The sequence below is a fragment of the Sinohyriopsis cumingii genome, chromosome 8 (assembly GCF_028554795.1).
Source record: "Sinohyriopsis cumingii isolate HCF-2022 chromosome 8, ASM2855479v2, whole genome shotgun sequence".
Taxonomy (NCBI): Eukaryota; Metazoa; Mollusca; class Bivalvia; order Unionida; family Unionidae; genus Sinohyriopsis; species Sinohyriopsis cumingii.
In genome coordinates, this window is record NC_142968.1 from 10,546,458 (window position 1) to 10,567,390 (window position 20,933).

Genomic DNA, 20,933 nt, shown 5'->3' on the forward strand with positions numbered 1-20,933 from the left:
TTTGATTCCTGCATGGAATGAATTATAACTTTCTCAAATGTTTTATCATTTTTTTATATAAATTTATTTAATAAACTCATTTATCCCAACACATAACAAGGGATCCACAGATAACTGGTTTTGTCTTTGTTAGCCATATATGTGTCAATTTCTAATTATAATTTCATGCATATATCCTGCATTTCTTCAAAGAAATCCATTTGGTTTGTGCATTCAGCTTAGTGTTCATTTCCACTTGTCTCCAATTACTTCAAGCCCTTGTTGGGGGAGGGGAGGAGGAGATGATCTCTGACAGCAAAATATCATACACCAAAAGGGATCTTAATATAATATGCTTCATAACATCTGTTATTTAGTCACCTCTGATTTTATTTTTCAGTTTGCAATAAACCACATAATAAGTCAGTCTGTATGCAATTAACAGTGTCTCTTTTAAAACACAAAAATAATGAAACCATAACTTGCCTGGTTGTGTGCCAGCCCTAATTGCAGAAGGCACCTTGTTGACTTTCCTCATGATATCTTTGTAGGACTTATCGACTGTTGCAAACATCTTGGCCTCTGCTGGAAGCTGCCTCTGAATGTCAGGGGCACTGAAAATACTCTCCAGATACAACCAGTTACGTTGGCAGTTCAACCATTCATCCTGTTGAAATAAGATACAAATTAGAAATCACTGATCACTGCAATAAAATAAATAAAAATTCAATGTCATTTTTATTTACAAAGATTATGCAAATATTTGTACCCACTTATTTAGAAAAACTGCTCACTAATATTGATGACCAAGGTAAATAAATGGCCAGAGTTGTTGTTGAGAAGGTGCAAACGAGAAATTGCTGTTCTTTGGATGCATCAGTGATGTTAAGAAATCTTGAATACACTTTGAAAAGAAGGTAACAGTGATCCAGTTTTGGATCTATAGAAGCAACAAATAAAAAAAAATATCAATTAGGGACAAAAGCAAGATTTCTAAGCAATGTCGAAAAACATTTTGGAAAGAACATCACAGAAACCCAGTTCAGGTGTGCTCCATAGCTATTACTCCCAACTTCTACATCTTGGTAGAAACTGCAAGCTTCATCTAAGTGGTTGCATTAAAAATCTACAGTCATGATGGACATACATAGAGATACACAAAGTGAATTTTATATACTGGTAGATTATCAGAGAATGGATGTGGGAAGAGAAGAGGGACAGGGTGATTTCAAAAAATAAAAGTTTAACCCATCCAAAATAGGTATAATCATATTAACCTTCTAATGCACATGACATGAAAACAGTTACTTCTAGGAATTTAACATACTAGTGTTTTGCCAAACAGGTCCAGCTGCTTAGACCAGTCATCCACACGAGACTTGATTGGTCCCACATGCCTAGAGCTGGCAATGGTTGCAATGTTGATGTTGCTGTCATCCAGCAATTGTTGAATTTCATCAGTGCCACCAAGAATGAAGACATCTTTGGAATCCTTGTGTGGTAAAACAACAAACTCTGTGACTTTCCAAGAATCTTCAACCTGGAGAGAATATAATGGAACAGACAATGAATGTATAATTAACCAAAATTACATTTAACTTTTCTAATGAACCAAAATTACAATTAACTTTTCTAAAAGTAAAATTATTATTCCACTAATATATTATAGTAACAGTTTCATACAGAACTACTATATCACAGTTCCTCTAATAGTCATGTTATATCCTATTTTATTACACTCCCACTGAATTTCAAAGGCAAATATAGTGCTTGATACAAATGTTCAGTCAATATTTCCAAGTTATATTGACTGGAACTATTATGGTGTCTTCACTTATGTCCCTGCATTGATAGTCTTAGATGCACTGAATCAAACTGATGAACAGATCCTAATTTGTTTTTAATTACATACTCATTGTGCAACTAATACTAATTTGGAAATTGCAACACCAATTTTTCCTAGTAAAATATGTTTCTTTGAGAATACTTACCCAATCATAATACCTTAGGAAAACTACCACTACCTCACAAATCCAGCCCTCCCAGATACTAATTTTAGCTAAAGGGAGCTAAAAGTTGTCTGCCAACCTATGTGGCAGTCAAGCAGATTTATCTCCCCTTAAGTATAGAACGGTATGCATCTTGTAAGTCCACACTGAAGGCAAAGGCTCCCTCTTGGACAGCATTCCAAAATGGACAGTGGTGTTTCCATTGAGAACTAAGGCGCATGAATAATTTGATTGCAGGCACTTAGGTAGATGACCGAAGGTAGCGTATCAGTGCCTTTTGGACCAAGAATAGTCTGGAATAAAAGCCTGGAGAAACATTGGAAAGAACAATAGGACCTCATGGTGCTTTATCCCGTTTGGTTTATAGGACGGATTTCAAAATTGTATGTATGGCCCTTGGGTCCATTTGTTGATTTCCCATACTATCCCTGTATCAATGATGTGGTTGCAGGAGAAGGAAACTGGACTCCTTGGTGGCTTGTTTGCAGACTTTTTCATTCTGGCCATTCAGTGATGGTTAGAATAAAGGCTGTGGTCCAGCTTGGCTTTATGGTGGTCCTTCAGGAAGTGCAGACAGAGAGCACTGAATCACGTTCCGCCAATTGTAAATTTGTAGCTGTGGATACAGAGTTGGCAAAAATGTATTCAGTAGCTCTGTTTAGTACTTGGGTCATTCATGAGACTGATTCCCATGCATACCCTGAGAAATTTGTTGTGGGAGCAGAAAGGCTATGTTCCGCATGTTGGAAGATAGCCATAAAGTCCAACATCAAAGGCATCCAATCCTTATGTATGGAGTGTGGCTTTGTCATCCCTAAAGTGGTGATATCACTGCCAACTGTTCGAGCTTCCAAATGAAACACAAGTGTATGGTCAATGTAGAACCACCAACGAACTGATGATGAAGGTAGGTCCAAATGTCCATAACTCTCCCCGGCTGTGGAAGGAATTGAAGTTGGACTCTTCTTCCATTATAAGATCAAGAGATGCTGGAGCTCTGGTCTAGGTTGCTGATGAATAGGAGGAGACCCTGGCTAAGGGCTCAAATTTGTCTGAATTGAGCCAAGTCACCAAGTAAAGATTCCTATTGGGAAACAATGTGAGTGATTTTCGCCAATGCAAATCTAACTTATCCAACAAGTCCTAGGCATCTTTGTCACAACCAAATTCATCACTGATATCATGGAGTGGTAGCCCTTAATGGCAACTGGAGCCAACTTTTTTGCCTCAAACGGCCAGAGAAAAAAAGATAACATGCCACTTTCCCTCATCAGCCTTTAGGGTGAGTGGTCTTCTTGCCTGTACAACTCTTTCCATTATCAAAGAGTTAAACTATCTATGTTGCAGGGCTCTCCTGGTTGGCATGAAGGATAAGTTAGCATTGACAAGGAAGGAACACTAGAAAGATTTATCCTAGTCAGAATCTTCCAGAGTAAAACTATTGCTTGACTGGGGAGATCCAGCACTTTTCCCAGCTGAGAGGGGCAATAAGAATTATTTAGCACTTTTGGCTGATAAATTTCTGTGTAATTTTTGTAACTAAGACTGTTTAAGTTGTTTAGGCAGGGGCCTATAAACCCTCCCAACTCATAGAAAGGGTATTTGGTGCCAGATATATGAAGGTAGGCAGTCTGAGATTCCACCTGGTCAGAAAAAAGATCAATCACTGGATGTCATTATAGCAGGCTAATCTAGTGATAAACCGATGGATGGAGGGACCATTGGATATGGAAAATCGGGTGATTTGTGGACAGAGAATCATCAAAGTTATTGAGTCTGCTGGGAACGTGTCTGATCTTGATGTTGATGGTGCAATGTGCACACCAATGATGGAACTATCTGACCTGAATGGAGCATTGCAATTATTTGGTTCTGCCCTGTTTTAGAGGATATGTCACTACCACCGAGTTGTTGGACATGATGAGCATGACCTTGCACTGACGACAGTGTCTCAGAATGAAAGACTTTTATGAGAGCTTTCATCTCCAAGAGACTGCTGTGTAGACCTGTAACATTTGGATCCCATTGCCAACTGACAGCATGGAAGGATGGCAACAAATGGGCTCCCCAACCACAGGTACCCGCATCCATGCATATGGACATGTCCAGTTGGAGTTGTTCCAGAGGTATTTCTGTTATGAGTCAACAACTGATCAAGGAATGATACTATCTCATTTGTTATGCTGATCTGTAATCAAGCAGCATTGCAATGGTACTACCAGACAGCAAGGTATCTGCAAAAACACAAGTAGAGTCGGTCCAGTGGGATGAGACATGCTGCTGCAATGAACAATCCAAGGAATTGCAGAAATTTCCAAACTCTGATCCATTACTTGCTGGAAATGGACTCTACAAGCTTGATGATTCAGAGCATCCAAAGCTGAGGAAGATGTACAAGGTTGGGGTGGGTGAGAAATTCTATACTAGGGATGGATAAAGATGAGACCTTCCAAATTGATCAGAAAGCCAAGATGATTTAAAATAGATAGGAGATTGTTCTTTCCTTTGACTGAAATTGACAACATATAAGCAGATAAGGTCAAAATGGAACAGGCAGATGACACTGTTGATAAGTTTCATAAAAGCCCAGGGACTTATGTTCAAGCCATGTAAACTGAAGTAATTTCCATGAGGATGGATGGACAGAAGGATGGATGGACAGAAATGTGAAAATATGTCAGATCAAGACTGAAAGCAAATTCTTTTGGAAGGATGTAAGGGTGGACTGATCTTGCTTTATCCATTTTGATTTTTGGTGAGAGTATGAATTGTTTTAAACGACTCAGGTTGATGATCAGCATGAGCCTGCCATTGGCTTTTCTACCCGAGGAAATGCCCAGAGTAAAACCCTAGAGACTGTGTATTCTGGACAATCTCCACTGCCCACTTCTCAAAAAGCATCCTGACATCTTGCTGTAAAAGTATTTCTTTTAACGAGTCTGACAGTACTTCCATCATGATTGGGAAGGACAACAGGTGAGGGGGTTGGCAAAACAAATTCCAAAACCCCTTCGAGATGATCTGATATCACCAGCTCACCTTGCAAAATAAGTGCATTAGTCTTCAGCCTACCGAAAGGCTGTCTATCAGTGGTCAGTGAAATGAGTCAGTGGCAAGAGGATGTGGAGGATTGGGGTCATTGGTTCTTCCCGGGGTTTTCACGTGTTCTTTTTCCACCATTTATACTGGCCGCCATGTATTGCCTATCATATGCTGAAAAATGGCGTTAAACCCCACTACAACAAAAACAACAAAATCTTGATGATTATTGGAGGTAATAATAGCCAGTAATTAACAAAGTGACAAAACTTAACATCTGTGGGACACACAGCAGTAAGTGGGACACACAGCAGTAAGGATAATCAGATTACATACCTTTTTGTATGGATTAAAGTCACTCTATTGGCATGTTGGAACAAATGTAAATGTGTTGAGTTGAGAAACTGACAAATATCAGTAAGATTTTTATTTATGTTTCACAGTTTTTGCCCTAATATATTTGCCAGTGGCTGCATTAGAGGGGTGGCTCTCTTTGAGTGGTACTTTTAAATGATTTGTCAATGCCATGTGATTCTGGCCACCCACCCACCCATCCACACACACACACACACACACACATTGTAAAGGAGAAAATTCTATAAGATTTCATTGCACTGATGCTTATGCACATCTATACCTATATCTATGTGTTGATCTATTCATACCTATATATATTTGTTGATCTATTCATACCTATATCTATTTGTTGATCTATTCATACCTTTATCTATTAGTTGATCTATTCATACCTATATCTATCTGTTAATCTATTCATACCTACATATATTTGTTGATCTATCCATACCTATTTGTTGATCTATTCATACCTATATATATTTGTTAATCTATTCATACCTATATCTATTTGTTGATCTATTCATACCTATATAAGCTGATCTATTCATACCTTTATCTATTTGTTGATCTATTCATACCTATATATGCTGATCTATTCATACCTTTATCTATTTGTTGATCTATTCATACCTATATATATTTGTTGATCTATTCATACCTATATCTATTTGTTGATCTATTCATACCTTTATCTATTAGTTGATCTATTCATACCTATATCTATCTGTTAATCTATTCATACCTATATATATTTGTTGATCTATCCATACCCATTTGTTGATCTATTCATACCTATATATATATTTGTTAATCTATTCATACCTATATCTATTTGTTGATCTATTCATACCTATATATATTTGTTGATCTATCCATACCTATTTGTTGATCTATTCACACCTATATTTGTTGATCTATTCATATCTGTATCTATTTGTTGATCTATCGTTACCTATTTGTTGATCTATTCATATCTTACTGCCAACATTATTAGATAGAAAGATAACCATAATGCTTGTTTAATTATGGTCTTGTTATTTCGTAATATTATTACATATTTATATGTCACCTATGTTTGTTATTGAATTCATTGAGATATGTAAGAAAGCATCTATATGGTTTTAAACCTAATGACCAATCCATTTGTTTCAAACATATACCTACTGGTTCATTGAAGTCTGAGTTGTATGTACTTCATTTTATTGTTGTTGTTGTTGTTATTATTATTGTTATTATTATTAATATTATTATTATTATTATTACTATTATTTTATGCAAATGTGACATTATATCTGCATACTCAACATGGATGATTATAGTAGAGTTCTTATGTGATTTTACTGTCACCCTCCCTGTTAGCATGCCATTACAGCTATACTTCCTGCATGAAGACGACCATGCACACTATGCTAGTTGAGGACTTTAAAAAAAAGATGAGTTGGCAACAACTGAAGATGAGAAGGTAACTCATATTTTGGGAAAAGCTTCCAAGATAAAGAAAAGTCTGAGAAAGTTTTAAAAAATTTAGTGGGTTTCATATATATATAATTTTCCTTACCTTCTTGAGGATTCCTTCCAAGCTTGCTTCTGAGCTTGCCTTTCCTGAGATTTCCTGTAGAGCCTCAGAATATTTAAAAGCATTGATTTCAATCAGTTTTCCCAGAGTGATGGGCTCCTCAGGGGTGAATTTGTACTCCAGAATGTTTTCAATCACATCCCAGTGACGCTGTTTTAGAGTAGGATTCCGCAAATCTGTGATCACTGGCATCTAAAAAGAAGAATTTGAATGTAATATTTTATTTTGCATAGTATGCATTCTTTGCAGAGGTTATCTTTTCTAATTTAATGGAAAAAGATAAAGTCACAAATTTAAAATCTTCCTAAACTTTCATAGTGGGGTAAAAATCAATGGTAAAATCCAAACTTTAAAGCACCTAATATTATAATGTTGCAAAATAAAAAACTAAGACTGACAAACATACCACACAATGGTCAGACTCTGTGGCTATACTCAAGAAGTCAGCCCCTAATCAGTGACTATCCTGCCCATTACTAAAATACTATATTTATACCATTATGTACACATTGAGAAGCCATATCATTTATAATCCTGACATTCATAACAGATGGTGTGGCCTCTTAAGATGGGACCATCTCTTTCATGTGGCTGCAATCTCATTACACATAGGGTAGCCTCACAAGATGAGACTGGGGTGGCCTCACAAGATAGGACAAGTGTACAATTTGATGAGGCCAAGATCTCAAAACAGATGGGGTGGCTTCAGAAGATGAGACTGATGTGGCCTCAGAAGATAGGACATGGGTGGTCTCAGTAGATGGGACAAATGTATTATTTGATTTGGTATCATAAATTTGATTTCAAACAATCAACAGTTTGAAATTCTACTTATCCCATAACTGCCAGACAACACATTACTCAATGAAGTTACATTGGTAAATGTTATATTAGTGTCCCAAAAAAGTCATAATATAAGATTACCATGCTACAATGAAGCAAAGAGTGAAGAGAATTTCTGCTTTACCCTTTCTCTTATGAGCTCAACCTTGTCCTTGAGAATTTTGACCACATCATTTGGTGGCAGACCCTTCTCCAGTTGCATTACTGACTTGGCATACTTCAGGGTTGTATTGTTCATCTGCTCGGGGTCAAGGGCATCAAATTTGGACTGTAAAGGAAAATTTTATTTTATTCTCAAGGCCTTTCAACTGGAATATTACTCATTATGATTGTTTACAATTTTAATCTGCAAGTCATACACAAGGGAAATAAATTCTGTTGACCAATAAAATCAGACACTGACTAACAAAATTAAAAATTTCAGTGTGTGTGTGTGTGTGTGAGAGAGAGAGTTAAATTATAAGAACAGACTCTGGTTAAGGTTTGCCACTTGTTAACTCTTGAGTAACTCATTACTGGCCCATGATCAGCTCAATATGTGTTTCCGGACTACACAGACATGTGTTTCAATTACAGGACACCAACTCAGTTTATATGTAGCAAGATACTTATGTTCACTCAAAACATCAACTCAGTCTGTGTTCATTAAAATAAATACCTGTTTCCACTAAAGAATAGGACACCAAACTCATTCTGTACATATTAACATACACATTTCTACTCATGTAACATACATATTTCTACTCATGTAACATACACATTTCTACTCATTTAACATACATATTTCTACTCATGTAACATACACATTTCTACTCATGTAACATATGTCTGTGTTCATTAAAATAAATACCTGTGTTCACTAAATTATAGGACACCAAACTCATTCTGTACATATTAACAGACACATTTCTACTCATGTAATATACACATTTCTACTCATGTAACATATGTCTGTGTTCATTAAAATAAATACCTGTGTTCACTAAATTATAGGACACCAAACTCATTCTGTACATATTAACATACAAATTTCTACTCGTGTAACAGATACAAGCTGATTTTGTATATACAGCAGAACCTGTCTTGAAAGACTACACCTTCTGCCAAAACATAATTATCATCTCTCATGACAGGTGGTCTCTCATGACAGGTCATAACACTATATATTCAATAAATCTGTACATGGAGAAAATGGTCTCTCAAGACAGGTGGTCTCTCATAGCAGTGGTCTCAAGACAGGTTTTACTGTATTAACATACCTGTGTCCACTCAAGTCCAGGACACCAACTCATTCTCTACATATTAACATTCCTATGTCCACTCAAGTATAGAACACTAACTCATCTGGTATGTATTAACATACCTGTGTCCACTCAGCTACAAGGTTGTCCCAGTCATCAATGGCTGTCCACAGGAGCTCTTTCAACTTCAGCTCAGCATGCGCCTCTTCAAGTGCATCAAACTTGGCCACCTCAACCTGAAATTAATTTTGGACAAAGAACTCTTATAAACTCATCTCTTTTCTTGACAATACTGTTAAAAATAGTGATCAAAATTTGTGCTGAAAATTTAGGAAACATACAGGCAAAGAACCACTGCATTACGTACTTTTTATTCTTCTACAAATGTCTTCACTTAAAATGGCTGGTTTATGTTACAGGATAATTACACACTGTAACAAATGCCAGCTGATTTTCATTACAGTATTACACATACTGTAACCATAAATATTGCATGATGTCATCTGTCAATAGGCATTGCACCATTGGCCATAATGTATTTGGACCAGCAAATGATACTGCATTCAGTAAACCTTATTGCTGTTTTCATCTTTATCTAAGTGATAACTTTTGTGTGTTGTCCAAGAGGGACTATTAAATAATGGTTGAGAGGCAATGTTGCTATGAAAATTGGACTGACTGTTCCTGCTTCTATGCAGTGTTTAACCCTGCAAAGATAGATAATAATAATAATAATGATAATAATAATAATAATAATAATAATAATAATAATGATAATAATAATAATAATAATAATAATAATAATAATAACCAAGTGACTTGCCATTCATATGCCATTCAAACCTATTCCATTCATATATGTAAGTGATTTGCCATTTTTTCAATGTAACAGATTAATGCATATTTTCAGTGGAACAGATTAATGCGTATTTTCAATGCAACAGATTAATGCGTATTTTCAATGGAACAGGTTAATGCATATTTTCAATGTAATAGATTCATACATATTTTCAATGGAACATATTAATGCATATTTTCAATGGAACAGATTCATGCGTATTTTCAATGGAACAGATTCATGCGTATTTTCAATGGAACAGATTCATACATATTTTCAATGGAACAGATTAATGCGTATTTTCAATGGAATAGATTCATACATATTTTCAATGGAACAAATTAATGCATATTTTCAATGGAACAGATTCATACATATTTTCAATGGAACAGATTCATACATATTTTCAATGTTAACAGATTCATACATATTTTTAATGGAACAGATTCACACATATTTTCAATGGAACAGATTCACACATGTTTTCATTGGAACAGATTCATACATATTTTCAATGGAACAGATTCATACATATTTTCAGTATAACTCTTTTACACTATTTCTCAGAAAAGCAGTACCACAGAATCTGCTTATATGAACCTGAACTATAGTCTGAATGTAACTTCAGGTTTGTTTGTACCCCCCCACTGATTTAAAACATGAAAAGCACAAATGAGATAAAAGATGCACAGAACTTAGTTCATTTATTGATTTATAATTTCAAACCTGATTATGCCCAGGTGGGTCTCTAACACCTTATTGATTCATGATTCATTCCAAACGGAAGTTTTCAGTGTAAAAGATGGCGTGCTTGCCAGTCAGTTCCAATTCCTGTACAAGTCTATTTTCAGCAAAGGGGTGTATTCACGACTATACATGTACGTACGGAGAAGGAAAATACTATGGGGTTGCTCACCAGTTATTATGTACTTTTGAGAGAGTGACGTATGTAAGGTGAAATTGTTTGCATTTGAAACATGTACAGTGGAGAAAACATTGCCATACCGCTATGCTACTTTGATATAATCTGGCTGACATTTTGGATATTGTACTTTTGGAAATTGTACATGATTTAAGCACACTGCTTACAAAAATGACTGCTCCCTTGTGCTAAAACAATCACCCTGAATTAGTTTAAAGTACATTATCTTTAGCACCTATTAAAACTGGAAAAATGAATTTTGCCCAACTAGACTATACCAGCTTCTGAAAGTGCAATGAATGAATTACCAAATCATGATGTATTCATATACCATTTAATATGACTTGATGGCAAAAGACATACTTGAGAAACTGACCACATTAATGAGGTGTATGCATGGTACAAGATGTGAACACTGAGGTTAAACTCCTGCCAAATGTACCATCACTGTGAGAAAAAAAGAGGTAAAAATCCTCACTTCATGAGATGACCCATGAGCCAGAATAATACACTATAAAGCTAATGCATGCTGAAGGTATATTCCAAATCAGAAAAGAGTGGGATAAAAATAAAATGAGAAGAATAAAATTAACAATGAACTTAATCTAAGGTGAAGGCAGATATACAGATGTAGAGACATACATATATACAGACAGATGTACAGACAGACAGATGTACAGACAGATGGGCATGTTCATGGACCAAAGCTTCTACCTAGACAGGATCAACAAAAATATGGAAAATACCTCTAATTAAAACTAATGATTTATCAGCTATAATGAAGTAGTGCTCTTCAAATTTGAAAGGATTCCCACACAACTGTATTTTATGTAGCTTCATATACAGCACACACTATAATGACAGAATTGACCCTGAGCTTCTGGCATATAAATAACAGTCTATTCTGTCTCTTATGCCGATACAGTCTGCTACAAATCTGGGTCCTCACTCTTAACATTTAAGTTTGCAATAAAGACAAGCAAACAGTATTGTACTTGGCAGACAGACTTACCTTGAAGTTCTTCTGGTAGGACTTGTAGGTGAAGGCCCTCTTCTGAAGCTCATCCATCTGGACCAGCAGTTTCTTAAGGACATTCTTCACCTTCTCCTTTTCGGAGTGGACATCCAGGATGATCGGATTCTGGGATGGTGGAAAATAGGAGTTAAGATGGCAACGTTTTTGTTAGCACCAATACAAAATTTGTTTTCAACCTCATGGAGACGGGGTCAACTGACACATCTTTAAGTTAATGTTAATTAGTTAAAATGTTATGAGTGATAATAAATTTGTCACTTAGGCCTATCCGACAAATAATTAATTACTAGACAAAGATGACAGACCACCAAAATGAACTATTTCTTGGATGTATTAGTCTGGGGTAACAATTTCAATATTGACACATTACCCCTGTGTGGAGGGTGCATGTATAAATTTCTCAAAATTATTATGTTTATTCTTCTTTCTGGACCAAAAATTGACTGGTTATATGTAATATTACTACTCCAACAAGGGTTTAATTCAGACTGGTTACATGTAACAATTCTGCTCCAACAATGATTTAAATCTGGCTGGTTACATGAAATATTACTACTCCAACAATGATTTAAATTTGACTGGTTACATGAAATATTATTACTCCAATAATGATTTAAATTTGACTGGCTACATGAAATATTCCAACTCCAACAATGATTTTCTTTGTTTTCAAAGCAATATGATTTCAAAGGAATTGGCATCGTTTGAGTATACATTAAATGAAGCTAAATTGCTTACTGAAATGTGAAATAACGCATGCATTTTATCATGTTCATTTCACTAAAAGGTCTCAGAAGCATAAAATATAAAACTTAAAAATATGCAACCTGCAGGGTTTTGGGTCACAAGTATACTTGGTTCAAAGTGCTAGAGTAGATCTCTCAAATTAGGACCATATCTTGTTCGAATTTTGTCAGAAAATGTATCAATCTGAACTTGACTTAGTTCATCCTCATGTAAACTTCAAACATATTTTGGTTTTGATACTGAAAGTTCTTCAGAACTTATTGCACAAAAACAAAATTCGTGATGAACAGACACAGACAATGGGACACTGGATAATGCCATATGCACCCTCCTTACAATATGGGAGGGGCATAAAACAAATATTCTATGGAATATTGCCTCATTTTGCTGTATAACAGCTTAATAGTAAACAGCAGAGCAAGAAATGTAGGTCTCTGAGACCTTCTTTTTAAAAGTTTAAACTTCATTCTTCCAAATGAATGCACTTTCCATGTTTAATGACTGTGAATTAAAATATCGGACAAATGGAGTTCAATATGTGCAAAAAATTAACATTCAAACTAAATCAAAACAACAATGACATCAAAAACGTGTCACCAATATCTTTAGTTTTGCAGGTATGACAAACACGCACCTGAGCCTCTTGCTTAACCTCTTTGACCTCCTTACTGAGTTCAGCAATATCTTTGTCTAGGTGGGTGCAGAACTTGTCAATGTTAGCATCCCGTTCTGTTAGAGACTTGTCAATGGCATTCCTTACATTGGTGATACTGGGATTCAGTGTCTGAAAGTTAATATATGAATGTATATGTCAGTATATTATTTATCTGTTTGCTGGCACATCACCATAATTCAGGCTGTACTGTGCCAAGTAAACGTTTGAACAGTAAAAATTTTAAATGTGAAAAACTGCTAAAACATAAACAATAAAAGTAAAGCTGTAACAAATTCTTAAAAAGTTTCAAGTAAACTGCTCCGAGTTTGTAATGTACCAAGAATTTTACCAACATGAATCCCCTTCATATGTCTGAATACTAACACACCCAATAAATATTAAAAATGAAGCTGACTGGACAGATTATAGCTTTCTTTAGTATTGCACTCTGACACAGTTGAGTTAATAGACTGCATACCCTTAAAAAACAGTGAGAAATGTGATCTAGTGGTTAGACTGGGAAATATGTCCAAAAACAATGGAACATCAGTCTTTAGATGCATGTTTTCTTAATATATTGCAGCAAAATAAAGAAAAATGTTATTCAAAAAATAATAACTTTATCATATTTTTAATTAAAAACAATAGCTGTATGGTAATTTTTATATATTATTTTTTTATCTGCTGGGCTGATTATATTTTTTATTACTTTGTCCAAGACTAGTAGTTTCAGAAAATTCACCTGTACCACATGACTTTTTAATTGACGTCCAAAATTTCAATTACTTCTCTACATTTGATCAGCCGTGAAAAATTATTGGTTTTACTCCTACAACACTGAGAACCATGAGGGGAGGGGTAAATTTTTATATAAACATGAACTTGTGTTGAAGTTTCTGAGCTAACTACTCCAGAATCAGACATGTGCTAGATGTTTTATTTTGAATTTTCCAACCATTTGGTTGATTCATGATTGCAAGTATCCACTGGAAAATATCCCAAGGTTCATAACCCAAACTGGAGCATATCCCATGGGTCATAACCCAAACTGGAGCATATCCCATGGGTCATAACCTAAACTGGAGCATATCCCATGGGTCATAACCCAAACTGGAAAATATCCCATGGGTCATAACCCAAAAATGATTACATGAGTTGTGTGCCTTTTCTGCTAAAAGTGAATGTAAAGTTCTGTCAAGCAATATTCTAAAATATAATTGTATTTAAATTGTGTAAGTCTGATCAATTCCCAGGTGTTCCAGGGAAGGGAGATAATAACAATACTCCTCTTGAATATAGTTATTTTTTGGCAAGTATTCAGCCAATTTTAGTAAACTTCTCCACTGTGATTTAGGAACAGATACAATTATAGACAGATGGATGAACAGCTGGACAGACTGAGAATATGGACAGATGGATGGACAGATAGACTGAGGATATGGACATATGGACGACTGATGATATGTACAGATGGGCGGACAGATGGACAGATTGAGGATATGGGCAGATGGATGGACAGATGGACAGACTGAGGATAGGTACAGATGGATGAACAGCTGAACAGACTGAGGATAGGTACAGATGGATGAATAGTTTGACAGACAGAGTATATGTACAGACGGATTGACAGATGGATATACTGATAGACAATTAATACTTGAAGGATAATTTACCACAAAGAGATAGGATGATTAATTGTGAAATGGACAGGATGATGATTTACCACAAATGGACAGGATAATGAGTAACTGCAAAAGGATGGAATGATGGTTTACCTCAAAGGGCCAGGATGATGATTTACTGCCAATGGACTGGATGATAATTTATCACAAAGGGCCAGGATGATGATTTACTGCAAAGGAACTGTATCACGATTTCTCACAAAGGGCCAGGATGATGATGTACCACAAAGGAACATGATGATTAACAGCTAATGGGACAGGATGATGATTTACTGCAATGGACAAGATGATGATTCACTGCAAATGGACTGGATGGTGATTTACTGCAAATGGACTGGATGATGATTTACCACTAAGGGACAGGATGATGATTTACTGCACTGGGACTGGATGATGATTTACTGCAAAGGGACAGGATAATGGTTTACTATAAAGGGACAGGATGATGATCTACCACAAAGGACCATGATGATTAACAGCTGATGGGACTGGATGAGTATTGACTGTAAATGGACTAGATGATGATTTACTGCAAATGGACTGGATGATGATTTACCACAAAGGGCCAGGATGATGATTTACCACAAAGGGCCAGGATGATGATTTACTGCAAAGGAACTGTATCATGATTTCTCACGAAGGGACAGGATGATGATCTACCACAAAGGAACATGATGATTAACAGCTAATGGGACAGGATGATGATTTACTGCAAATGGAGTGGATGATGATTTAGCACTAAGGGAGAGGATGATGATTTACTGCAATGGGACAGGATGATGATTTAATGCAAAGGGACAGGATGATGGTTTGCTATAAAGGGACAGGATGATGATCTACCACAAAGGAACATGATGATAAACAAATAATGGGACAGGATGATGATCTACTGCAAATGGACAGGATGATTCACTGCAAATGGACTGGATGATGAATTACTGCAAATGGACTGGATGATGATTTACCACAAAGAGCCAGGGTGATGATTTACTGCAAAGGAACTATATCATGATTTCTCACGAAGAGACAGGATGATGATTTAATGCAATGGGACAGGATGGTGGTTTACTGCAAAGGGACAGGATGATGGTTTACCATAAAGGGACAGGATGATGATTTACCATAAAGGGACTTATGATGATTTACCACAAAGGGACAAGATGGTGATTAATAGCAAAGAGACAGGATGATGATTTACTACAAAGGGTCAGGATGATGATTTAATGCAAATGGACAGGATGAGAATTTAGAACAATGGGACAGGATGATCATTTCATGCAAAGGGACAGGATGATAATTTACAACAAAGGGATGGGATAATAATCTGAACATGAAGTACAAACATATTTTTAAAATGTCAAGGTATTTACCTGATAGACAGCAATATCCTCTGGTGGTGTGGGTACTTGATACTGATCAATCAAATCATACATGTCCTTAACAACCAAAGCTTCTTTCTCCAATGGCTCTACCTGTAACAGAAAAGAATACAATTGGCAACACATTCTTCACATGTCATAATTTATTGTTACACTACAAAAACACGATTATTTTATTCCCTTTTATTTTGGAGGGAAGCATTTATAATCTAGCAACTGCTGATTTCTGAATTTGCTAAATTCAATACATGTGGAAATAAGCTCTGCATTTAGTCTGAGATAATTTTTGATTGTAAATAAGGCAACTGTGAAAATAAGCCAGTCTTCAAAACCACAAAAAGTTTAATGGCTGACCATTGCAGATCCACTCCTTTTTATGCAGTATTCCTTCATTATAATGCAGTCAATGAAACCAGTAAAATTAATGCAGTCAATGAAGCCAGAGTATGCTGTCTTATGAGATCACCTTATAATGAATTACAGTACTCCCTCATTAAAATGCAGTCAATGAAGCCAGACTATACTGTCTTATGATATCACCTTATAAGGAATTACAGTACTCCCTCATTATAATGCAGTATATAAAGCAAGAGTATACTGTCTTATAATGAGATCACCTTATAATGAATATAATTACTCCCTCATTATAACGTAGTTCATGAAGTCATAGAGTATAATGCCTTATAATGGGATCAACTTATAATGAAGAACAGTATTCCCTCATCATAATGATGTCCATCTGAGCCAAAGGATATACCACCTTATAGTAAGACTACATTATATTGAAGTACATCATACAAATAATTTTTACCACCATTTAACGAAATGGGATCCATGATTATACTTGTCATCTAAAAGGAACTGTGATATAATGAAAAACCTTAGAGTGAGGGAGTGCTGTATCAATGAACCTGAAATGCAATTACTTTCAACCATTTGTGATATTTTACATGAAATAATGAATGTACTTCAATTAACAATTTTGGTAATTATGCCATGAGAGAAAATTAAACACCAAATTTACCCTGACTTGGATTTCATCGAGGAAGTTAAGAGTCTTGACAAACTCTAAAGTAGTGGTAGGTGTGAACTCAAGCTTGAACTGAGCATCCTGTAATTCTGCAATGAGTCGATCCACCTCTTTACGAGCTAGTGCTGGTAACATTTCATTGATTGCCTGGTAAGAAAAAAAACAAATATGGCTGTTAATAACAGGAATGAAACTGAAATATAGTATAGAGTTATCTGTCCAAAAAGAACAAAAATGTTGCTTTTATGTTGTGTGTGTGTGTGTGTGTAATGTATCCCAGAGATATATTTTATTTTTAAATCAAAATATAGTATAGCTTAGGTAATCCAATTCATTTTGAGGCTGTTGTATTCAAAATTATACATTGTCCTAATGAGCTACTGAAAATTCCAAAATCTGGGTCAGGCTGATGATTCTGTGTCATATGAATGAGAAATGACCAAATCTGTCTTCACATTTGCTTTATCAAGACCTAACTCTGAGACCTAGCCTTGACCCAGAGGTTACAGAATTACATAGAACTTAAACTGCTTTTATCTTTATCACTTAAGACACAAAAGATGGTGGCTATTTATATTTTTTGCAGATAGATTCCCCCAAATAAAAGCAAAAATAAATAGCATGTAAATTAAAATAGGTTAAAAAGTATACTGTAAAAATTATTATTTATTTGCATGCTGTTAACTTTCACGCTCCAGCAACAATGGACCTTTGAGTGCAGACTGATAGAAGTTCATGTCTAATTCCTTCTTCCCGCAACTATGGACCTTTTAGTGTAGACTGATGTCTAATTCCATGCTCCTGCAAATATGGACCTTTGAGTGAGGATTGATTATGTTCATGTCTAATTCCATCTTCCAGCAACTATGGACCTTTGAGTGTGGATTGATGGTAGTTCATGTTTAATTCCATCTTCCTGCAACTATGGACCTTTGAGTGTGGATTAATGGTAGTTCATGTTTAATTCCATCTTCCTGCAACTATGGACCTTTGAGTGTAGACTGATATCTAATTCCATCTTCCTGCAACTATGGACCTTTGAGTGTGGACTGATGGTAGTTCATGTCTAATTCCATCTTCCTGCAACTATGAACCTCTGAGTATGGACTGATGGTAGTTCATGTTTAATTCTATGCTCCTACAACTATGGACCTTTGAGTGTGGATTTATGATAGTTCGTGTCTAATTCAGTGTGTCTACAACTATGGACCTTTGAGTGTAGATTCATGTCTAATTCATTGCTCCTGCAACTATAGACCTTTGAGTGTAGATTGATAATACTTCATGTCTAATTATGTGTGTCTGCAACTATGGACCTTTGAGTGTAGATTGATTATACTTCCATGTCTAATTATGTGTGTCTGCAACTATAGATCTTTGAGTGTAGATTGATGATACTTCATGTCTAATTATGTGTGTCTGCAACTATGGACCTTTGAGTGTAGATTGATGATACTTCATGTCCAATTATGTGTGTCTGCAACTATGGAACTTTGAGTGTAGATTGATGATACTTCATGTCTAATTATGTGTGTCTGCAACTATGGACTTTTGAGTGTAGATTGATGATGCTTCATGTCTAATTATGTGTTTCTGCAACTATGGACCTTTGACTGTAGATTGATGATACTTCATGTCTAATTATGTGTGTCTGCAACTATGGACCTTTGAGTGTAGATTGATGATACTTCATGTCTAATTATGTGTCTGCAACTATGGACTTTGGAGTGTAGATTGATGATACTTCATGTCTAATTATGTGTGTCTGCAACTATGGACTTTGGAGTGTAGATTGATGATACTTCATGTCTAATTATGTGTGTCTGCAACTATGGACTTTGGAGTGTAGATTGATGATACTTCATGTCTAATTATGTGTGTCTGCAACTATGGACTTTGGAGTATAGATTGATGATACTTCATGTCTAATTATGTGTGTCTGCAACTATGGACTTTTGAGTGCAGATTGATGATACTTCATGTCTAATTATGTGTGTCTGCAACTATGGACTTCTGAGTGTATATTGATGATACTTCATGTCTAATTATGTGTGTCTGCAACTATGGACCTTTGAGTGTAGATTGATGATACTTCATGTCTAATTCCATGCTCCAGCAACTATGGACCTTTGAGTGTAGATTGATGATACTTCATGTCTAATTATGTGTGTCTGCAACTATGGACCTTTGAGTGTAGATTGATGATACTTCATGTCTAATTATGTGTGTCTGCAACTATGGACTTTTGAGTGCAGATTGATGATACTTCATGTCTAATTATGTGTGTCTGCAACTATGGACCTTTGAGTGTAGATTGATGATACTTCATGTCTAATTATGTGTGTCTGCAACTATGGACCTTTGAGTGTAGATTGATGATACTTCATGTCTAATTATGTGTGTCTGCAACTATGGACTTTTGAGTGTAGATTGATGATACTTCATGTCCAATTATGTAGCCTCTGGTGGCTGAGTGGTCTAAAGCACATTTTAAGATCACTGACGTCTCACCCATGTCTGTACATGTTTGAGTCTCTGTCTCTGACAACATGAGTATGTGAGAAAGTTTGCCAGCAGCCTTCCATGGGACGGTGATTCTTCCCAGAGTTCCCAGGTTTTTCCTCCACCTAACATACCGGTTGTCATGTATAGCCTAACACATGCGAAAAATTGGAGTCCAACCAACAAAAAATAAAACAATCATGTCTAATTCCAGAACATACAAATATTAAATTAAATATTTAACAAAACATGTTGGCACAGATTTGTCTTAGCACTATATAGTATTCCATCTGCAATTATGTTTTATGGTTGCTAAAACTTGGCATTTTACAGTATACATTCAAAGAAAATCTGTACCCCTATTATGAAGACTTACATGGAGACATCTGAGGGGAGATGGAATTATTACAGTATATATTCAATGTAAAGTTTACTTACATGGAGACATCTGAGGGAAAATGGAATTATTACGGTATATATTCAATGTAAAGTTTACTTACATGGAGACATCTGAGGGGAGATGGAATCATTACAGTATATATTCAATGTAAAGTTTACTTACATGGAGACATCTGAAGGGAGATGGAATCATTACAGTATATATTACTTACATGGAGACATCTGTGGGCAGATGGAATCATTACAGAATATATTCAGTGTAAAGTTTATTTTCAGTGTAAAGTTTACTTACATGGAGACATCTAAGGGGAGATTACTTACATGGAGACATCTGAGGGGAGATTACTTACATGGAGACATCTGAGGGGAGATGGAATCAAAAGGTTCTTCATCTTTAATGCATCCACCAGCAGCATTCCAATTGGTCGCTTCTCTCTGATGGCCATTGCCATTTTGTGCTGATGGTGGTAAGTATTCAGGGACTCAGCAAAGAATGCCACATCTGAAATAGAGCAAAACATCAAAGTCTAAATGATGATTCTTTTAACCTTTTAAAAACAGCAATGTGTCATGTACTTTATGAAGAGTAACTTCCTATGATACAACATTCTTTTGTGAAAAATCTATGAAATCAGAAATATAAACACACCTTCAAAGACTTTACTATCAATAACATATATGCCATCAAAGACATTACTA

General features: G+C 35.7%; 1 protein-coding gene across 3 annotated transcripts in view; it reads right to left on the reverse strand.

The window, feature by feature from the left end:
* Positions 1–20,933, reverse strand: part of LOC149792967 (dynein axonemal heavy chain 6-like) — a 246,874-nt gene that overhangs the window by 163,033 nt on the left and 62,908 nt on the right. For all 3 annotated transcript variants that reach the window (XM_089966835.1, XM_089966833.1, XM_089966834.1), the window contains 10 exons: positions 20,585–20,736; positions 17,328–17,480; positions 16,295–16,396; positions 13,222–13,371; positions 11,817–11,945; positions 9,167–9,280; positions 7,928–8,071; positions 6,943–7,152; positions 1,307–1,519; positions 466–646 (listed from right to left, as the gene is read on the reverse strand). In XM_089966835.1, coding sequence (XP_089822961.1) covers positions 466–646; positions 1,307–1,519; positions 6,943–7,152; positions 7,928–8,071; positions 9,167–9,280; positions 11,817–11,945; positions 13,222–13,371; positions 16,295–16,396; positions 17,328–17,480; positions 20,585–20,736 — 1,548 coding nt within the window. The remainder of the gene's footprint in view (positions 1–465; positions 647–1,306; positions 1,520–6,942; positions 7,153–7,927; positions 8,072–9,166; positions 9,281–11,816; positions 11,946–13,221; positions 13,372–16,294; positions 16,397–17,327; positions 17,481–20,584; positions 20,737–20,933) is intronic.